Source organism: Choloepus didactylus, chromosome 12, assembly GCF_015220235.1.
Source record: "Choloepus didactylus isolate mChoDid1 chromosome 12, mChoDid1.pri, whole genome shotgun sequence".
NCBI lineage: Eukaryota > Metazoa > Chordata > Mammalia > Pilosa > Megalonychidae > Choloepus > Choloepus didactylus.
The window spans coordinates 42,104,973-42,112,826 of NC_051318.1; the positions used below are offsets into that span (position 1 = coordinate 42,104,973).

The 7,854-nt window shown below is 47.0% G+C and overlaps 1 protein-coding gene across 1 annotated transcript; it reads left to right on the plus strand.

Annotated features, from left to right (window-relative positions):
- Window positions 1-3,326: 3,326 nt before the first annotated feature.
- Window positions 3,327-6,034, plus strand: SOX21 (SRY-box transcription factor 21). Its single transcript, XM_037800545.1, has one exon. It carries the CDS (start codon window positions 4,808-4,810, stop codon window positions 5,636-5,638), a length of 831 nt encoding a protein of 276 aa, XP_037656473.1. The 5' UTR covers window positions 3,327-4,807; the 3' UTR covers window positions 5,639-6,034.
- The last annotated feature ends 1,820 nt before the right edge of the window (window positions 6,035-7,854 follow it).

A 7,854-nucleotide genomic window follows, 5' to 3' on the forward strand; every position in this document is an offset into this window, starting at 1 on the left:
GGGAATAAAGGACGGAAACCTCAAAAAAGATGAAAATTCAGCAGTAAGTGGCAAAGGGCCACTTTCGCAGCTGGTGGTTCCTGCCGTGCCTGCCTAACTCAAACGTTCTTCTCATCTCTCAGGTTTCTTGGGGACCATGTGCTTGTTTATTTGCAGTTTTTCTCCTTACGGAGGCTGATAGGAATGGGGCCAATCGGAGTAGGCCTAGAGGACTAGAGCGCAGATTTGCCTGAGGTTGGCCTTTGTCACAGTTTCCTCATTTCCTCCTTAACAAGACAAACAGGCTGTATTATTCTTCTATGCAGATATGAACGCTTATGAATTCTTTCATTGCCCTTGCTTACGAAGGTCCCTAACTACAGTTGCCTGCTCCCTCTATTCCAGGTTGGACTACCTGCAGTGCACTAGGCCCCCACACTTGGAAGGCATCACCCAACACCTCCTCGGTTTGCTTTCTTTGCTGTGGTGTATTACCTCCATGGTTCTAGGAGAATGCTACAGGGAACCATCTGGGTGAAAATCCAGTGAAGAGAGAGGAGAATGAAACAAGAGAAAAACCTCTTACTTCATCTGATCTCTTCTCTTCCTTTGGGACCCACATATTCTCCCCGTTTTCTCCGACAGAGACAGTCACTCTGCTGCTGCCAAGGTATTTTTTAAAACCCAACAATCTCACTGCTGCCTCCTAGTGAAAGTTTCAGAATTGAAAAGAGACCATTTACTAGAGAGGATTTAAAGGGGAAAGGAGGAAACTGAATTTACACAGACCCACAAACTTTTTCGGAAAGTATATCTTAGACTCTTAGATATACGTGTGATCACAGATATTACTGAGACCACAAGGAAAACACAGACCCCATACAGATGAGACTGACCAAATTATACTGTTCCCTAGGTGCTCACTATCAAGAGTTGACAATATAAAGCCCATCAGACTTATAATTCTATTTCAATTTCTTTTCATTTATTCACTCACACAGATCATTCTATTTCCTATATGCTGGTACTTTTCATCTTTAGGTCAAATAACAAGAGCAAAAGTATAACATGCTATTCAATTGAAACATAAGATCTATGGAAATTAAAAGCGATTTTACATTTTGACACATATGAAAGAGAAATGGTTCAAAAATGTACATTGTTAAAAGCTCAATCAGATTTAGACAAACAATGTGAAGGTTGGTTAGTAAAAGCATCTCCACCCTGCCTTCCCTTAATGCGCAGCTTGTTGTAAGGTTGTGAAGGCCAACAGTTTTTATGCCCTAAAAAACAAAACTGGACCTAGTTTGAAACGTGAAAATTTTATTTGGCAGATAGACAAACGAGCACACAAGCAGACATTTTCTTTTTGTTAATGACATCTTTGTTTTCCACAGTTCCACATTCTTGGACTTAAGAAGAACTTTCAAATTTGATCCATTTAATATTACTGAACAAGCAATACTGCATAGTTTATAATGGAAGGATTATATTCATGGAATCTTACCTATTTGATTTTTGTAAGATATTAGACTCATATAAGCATGCATTTCAATGGTATATGAAAGCATTTCTTTCCATGGTAATAATTCATTGCAGTAGATTTTTAGACTTAAAATTTGAAAATAGTATAAAATAATTTAATTCATCAATATAAAATACCTTGTCTCAATTCTTATCTCATTTTATGTCAAGATAATTTTCACGATTAGACTCAACTTTATTCACAGTTTAGTGAATAACAATATTTCAAATCTTGTGTTCTGATACATATGTTCTTTGAGCAACGGTGTATAATATTTTTGCTTCAAATCAATTACACAAGTTAGCAGGTTAAAAGCTCAGGAATGATCATTTTGTACTTTATCATTACAAAACAATATATCTAATATTCTAGTCTATGTAAGTACACCTGTTAATGTTTTAACCTTGCTCCACCCAGAGTCTGGGAATGACAGAGTATCTTCACAGAGCCGGTGAAGAAATATGGTCCTGATACAAAATAAACATCTGTAAATACGACATCTTAAGAAAAAAACAAACTCCCATGCATGTAATTGCTGAGTCACATTTTTATGTTATCACAACAACTAGAATTAAGGAAAGAATCACTATTCTTTTATTAAAATGAGCAAGAAAACCAGTCTAAAGTAAATAAATCAGATGGCCTAAAACAGGTTTTATCTAAGTTCATAATTACAATCGGTGCTTTGTGTGATGTGTGTGAATTGAACATAAGTCTCAGAGAAGACTTAGTTAACTGTTTATAGGAGTACCTATTTGCATATACAACACAGTTAGGTCAAATCTGAACTGCTAAAGAAAGAAGGCAAGAAAGTTCTCCCTGAAAGGCAGACCAATTTGTGAATAAAACCTCCAGACAGATCATGTTATTAGAGTGTACTGCAGCATACCAATAAGTGACAAAAATATACAAACAGCTGTTTGATTTTTGTTTGCATCATGTCAATTATAAGGAAAAACTGCTCTAACAGCTAAAGAAGAAAATGGTGTTTAACAGCACCAAAATACTCCAGCATAGACTTAGCATATTTTATTTTTCCCTTTTAGAAAAATGTTGCATACTTATTAATCTCAAATACTTCACACTATCTGTGCATTTAGTAAGTTAACTGTACCTTAAAGACATATCAGCATATAGATGGCTGTGGCGACTAGGTTTAACAAACAAAAAACAAAAACTTTAGTTTTAAAGAGCTTAAAAGACAGCCAAGGCTGCCGACTTTCGGCCTGGGCTAGTTTGATTTAGAAAGGGTTGCCAAAAGCGGACTCAGCCCCTCCTCGAGAATTTTTCACTCCACTACCTCTGACTGGATGCATTACCAGTGCAAGAAAACGCGGGAAGTATCTGTTGCAAGTAACATCTGGATCTCCAAGGAGAACTAGCACTTTCTTGCTAGGAAAAGTCTGAAGCATTTTAAGGATGCGTCCCCCCTTCCCCAGGCTTTAACCCTCTTCCTCCGTAGTTAGCAAGGCTTTCCTCGTGCGCTCCTCCTTCCTCCAGGCAGGGGCTCCCAGAGCCGCAACCAGCGCAGCGCGAAGTCAGCCAAGGTAGCCGCGGATGACACCAGGAGTTGCCAACGACAAACAGTGCGCAGACTGCGCGGCGCGCTGCGGAGTCTCCACTCGCTTAAACCTGCTTTCAAGTGAAAAGGGGTGGGAGGAGGAGAATGAGCTGCGAGGAGGGCGGAGGGGATCCTGTTTAATTCGAGGTCCTGGGAGTGTGGGAGCGGGAGGAGGCTCTGCTGGTCCCTCCTCCCACCTCGAGTCCTGAGCTCCACCTCCTCTGCATGCTCCCAGATATACACACTCTCAGCAGCGGCTGGACATGCACACCCAGCGCCGGCTCCCAGCGCATGCACTCTCAGGTTTCTGTACTCACCTGAGCCTTCGCAGAGGGTTGCTGTCGCCTCTAGGAGAGGCGGAGTGGCGGCCTGGGCCGGGAAGGGGCCACTCCGATGGGGGAGTAGAGAAAGCGGGAGCAACTCTAGCTCGGACCCGTGAACTGAGGTGATGGCGCGTCTTCCTTAAATCCCCTCCTCCAGCATCCCCGCTCCCTCGCCTGGTCGGCTCTGGCGGGAGAGAGGTGGAGAGAAGGCCCCCGACCGCGGCGCGCACGCGGGCGCACGCTCGCAGGAAAGCGCACTGAGAAGGGCGCGGTGGCGGCGGCGGCGCAGCAAACTTGGGCGAAGTTAGTTGTAAGTGCCCGGCCGAGGCCGAGAAGAGCGGGAGGGGGCGGGGAAGAGGCCGTCTCGGGCTCGCCGCGCCGCAGCAGCACCGCCCTCCACTACCCTTACGCTCTGGTAGACCGCGCGGCCGCAAAGCCGGGAGGCCCAGTCACCCCGCGCGCCTGGAGAGGCTTGGAGGGAACGGAGTCAGCATGTCCCGGGGGACGGCGAGACGCGGCGCCTTGGCGAGCCGAGAGAATTTCCTCTGAGGCTGAGAGACCCCAGGCTTGCTCAAGCCTCAACTAACTTCTTGTCTCGCCAGTCCCGCACAGCAGCCGGAGAGGAATAGCCGCGAGGCAGGTACCGGGGCGCACGGACAGCTGCTCCCCCCGCCCCCAAATACTCGTGTCGATTAGGGTTCCCTTCAGCGCTCCCTGCCACGAGCCAGGACGACCGGCTGGTGCTGCTGTATTTGTATTTATATCTATTGCTTCGCTTCGCGTTCCCGTGGTGCGCCGGGACCCTCCTGCACCTCCCCCTCCTCTTCCTCCTCCGGGGTCACCTCTCCTCCTCCCCCACCTCCATCTGCTACTGTCAAATGAGAAAGTCACCGAAGAGAACCCAAACACTCCAGCAGCGGGGAGCCCCCTTTGGTACTTGGCAGCACGCGGCGACGGGCTTCTCTGCTCAACTTTGGGAAGCCTTCGCGACGCAACTTTCGGAGCTGCTTTGCGTTTAAGAGAGAAAAGGGAGAGGAGGGGGGAGAACTGCTGAGCAACAGCTACCTGCAAGAAGTTCGCGAGTAAACCAACCGGAGAGGAAGGACAAAAAGAAAGCAAAGCGAAAACTGCCACCGCGGAGTGGGGCCTTCTTGAGAAGTTATCGTTCTCCGGAGAGGATTTTCCCGAGCGCCCGGCCGGAGACACAAGGGCGGCCAGGGGCGAGACGCGGCCCTGGGCTGGTCCCCCACCCTTCTCCTTCCCGGCGGGAGTGACCCCGGGGCGAGAAGGGACGCGAAGTGGGGTGCGGCGAGTGCGGGCGGGCCGAGCAGGTCCCCGCGGGCAGCCAACATTGATTTTCTCCGGGCCGAAGGCGAGGGCCCGGGCGGCGGCGGGCTGCAGCCGCGGCACGGCGAGAGCATGTCCAAGCCGGTGGACCACGTCAAGCGGCCCATGAACGCCTTCATGGTGTGGTCGCGGGCTCAGCGGCGCAAGATGGCCCAGGAGAACCCGAAGATGCACAACTCAGAGATCAGCAAGCGTCTGGGTGCCGAGTGGAAGCTGCTCACCGAGTCCGAGAAGAGGCCTTTCATCGACGAGGCGAAGCGCCTGCGCGCCATGCACATGAAGGAGCACCCCGACTACAAGTACCGGCCGCGGCGCAAGCCTAAGACGCTGCTCAAGAAGGACAAGTTCGCTTTCCCTGTGCCCTACGGCCTGGGCGGCGTAGCCGACGCCGAGCACCCGGCGCTCAAGGCGGGCGCGGGACTGCACGCGGGCGCGGGCGCCGGCTTGGTGCCGGAGTCGCTACTTGCCAACCCGGAGAAGGCGGCTGCCGCTGCCGCCGCCGCCGCCGCGCGCGTCTTCTTCCCACAGTCGGCCGCCGCCGCCGCCGCCGCTGCTGCAGCCGCGGCCGCCGGCAGCCCCTATTCGCTACTGGACCTGGGTTCCAAGATGGCAGAGATCTCGTCGTCGTCGTCCGGTCTCCCGTACGCGTCGTCGCTGGGCTACCCCACCGCCGGCGCGGGCGCCTTCCATGGCGCGGCCGCGGCGGCTGCAGCGGCTGCAGCGGCCGCCGGGGGGCACACGCACTCGCACCCCAGCCCGGGCAACCCCGGCTACATGATCCCGTGCAACTGCAGCGCGTGGCCCAGCCCAGGGCTGCAGCCGCCTCTCGCCTACATCCTGCTGCCGGGCATGGGCAAGCCTCAGCTGGACCCCTACCCCGCGGCCTACGCCGCGGCGCTATGACCCCGCGGGGCCGCCTGGCGAGGACCGGTGTGAATACGTGTACATATGTATAGGTACGAACTCTTCGGCCTCCTTGTGCGCCCTTCCGCGCCGGGTCTCCATTTGTATGTGCAGAAGATGTATAGCTGCCAGGCAGAGGCAAAGATGCAAGTCGGTGCGCGAGTGGCCGAGCGCGCTAGACCGTGGGCGAGTGCGAGTGTGACTTCACAGAATCACTTCAGACCCTCACTTCGGCAGCAAACTTTAAAGAGGTCGGTTGTATCCGGCAGCAGTTGATATCTGCTTTGCACTTCGGAACCTGTTGCGTTTTTGCCCACAGAGGTTGAGGAGCAACTTTTTGATATGTTGGCCTTTACAGTTTTGTTTGTTAGAAATTTTATTATCGGGTTTGTTTTTGTTTTCTCTTTCTCTTTTCTTTCTTTCTTTCTTTCTTTTCCTTTTATTTTTTTTTTTTTTTTTTTTTTTTTTTTTTTTTTTTTAATTTTTCCTGGTTTGCTGCATGCAGTCTGTTCAAATGTTAGGTCTGAAATTGCTGGCACATGGGAGAAGCTGATCTGTGTTATTAGTTTCTCGGAGCGAGATGGCTTTGAGCAACCTTGGCTCTCTATTTGTAGTATTGCAACTTTGCAGATATCTGTTCTCTCAAGCAGAGCCCCAGACCGGATCTATTCTTGACCAGTGACCAGCTCGAATCTGGCCTTTGTGTGTGAGGTGATCACGGTTTCTTTTGTTTATCACTCCATATGCAAATCAAAGCATCAGCTCTTTCTCAAGAGCAAGAAACGCAGACAAGAAATACGTGTGAGATGAAAAGTTGTCAATTGGATTTTCTCCCTCGGATATCTGACACAATTTACAAAAAGGAAAAGACACGGTTGCTGTTTTCCTCTTATGGCTGAGTTCACCTTAGCATTGTAAATGAGTATATGTCAGTGAAAACATTGAGTCTTTGAAAATGTGTTATTTGCGTTCACCCAAATTTGAGTCGATTTTAGACTCGAGCATTTTGAGCAAACGTCAAAGTTAACTTAAAAATTGCGGAACTATTTCAGAATCGCAATTTTATCTAAGATTAAATCAGACTTTTTTGTCTGAGTGTTAATTATATATTTATTTGCAAAACTGAAAAAAAAATTATGACACGTCTTTCATTTTCAGCTAGCATTTCTCCTCCAACTTGAACCTTTAAATGTGTTTTGGAGTTCCCTCCCAGATAAGCTTATTTTTAGATCACCTGCAATTCATTTGCAAATTATGATAAAACACATTTTAGAATAAGAACCTTGTTCAATTATAGCTTTTTGGGGGTTCCTTTTAAATGTATATATTTTGACTAATGTTTGTGAATGAAGTTGACTAACATGTATTTAGTTTCATTTTGACTTTATGTAATATAAAGTTTTTAAAAAGCTTAAGTATTGGTTTTAACCTTTATGTGTAAATGGTTTTCTTGTGTGATCTTCTAATTTAATATTAGACGACTAAACGATATCTGTAAATTAGAATCCAACTATCACTCTGTTCATTTTTTTGAACAAAGAGTTTAAATAAAGCCTGAACCAGGGAAAAGAGAAAATCCTCTATTTCTTGTTGAGTTCCTAACAAGATTTTTATCTGAATTGCCCTTACGTACCTGGTCCAGGTGAAGTGTAAGGTATCCTCCAAAGGCAGCCTTTGTTTCACTTTTGAATAGATTTAGTAGGAAATCTAAATCAAGCCATTGTTATTCAGAGCCAAAACCTGATTTATCACATTTTTAATCGTGAATAGGAAAGAAGATAAAAAAAAAAAAGTACTTGTGCTATCTTAAAAAAAAAAAAAAAAAGGCATTCATGAACCAGTAGAACAGAGCCCATTGAAAACATCCAGACAGTTCAAAGCATTTTACCAGTTTCCAGTAACATTTTAAGAGGGGAAAGTTGCCTGGCCACTTTATCTTGTTAGCATGAGAGCCCCACTACTTAAATCAGTGTAATTTGTTCATGTATCTTTGGGGTATTCCTTAATTATTCCTTATTTAAGGTTTTATAACAGCTTTATTCTGTCATGCTAATAGATTAAAATAGAAGTATAAAAATGCTAATGGGTGGGGTTGAATTTCCAGGGGTAAACATTTTCCACTGGAGAAAGGTTTGAAATCAATATATTTTAAGTTGAGAAGATAAATTATAAGGCACCACTGAGAATAACAGAGAGAAAAAATTAACCCTAAGGAG

Excerpts from the sequence above, each read along its gene's own strand:
- SOX21 (XM_037800545.1), top strand. The coding sequence starts at position 4,808 with ATGTCCAAGCCGGTGGACCACGTCAAGCGGCCCATGAACGCCTTCATG.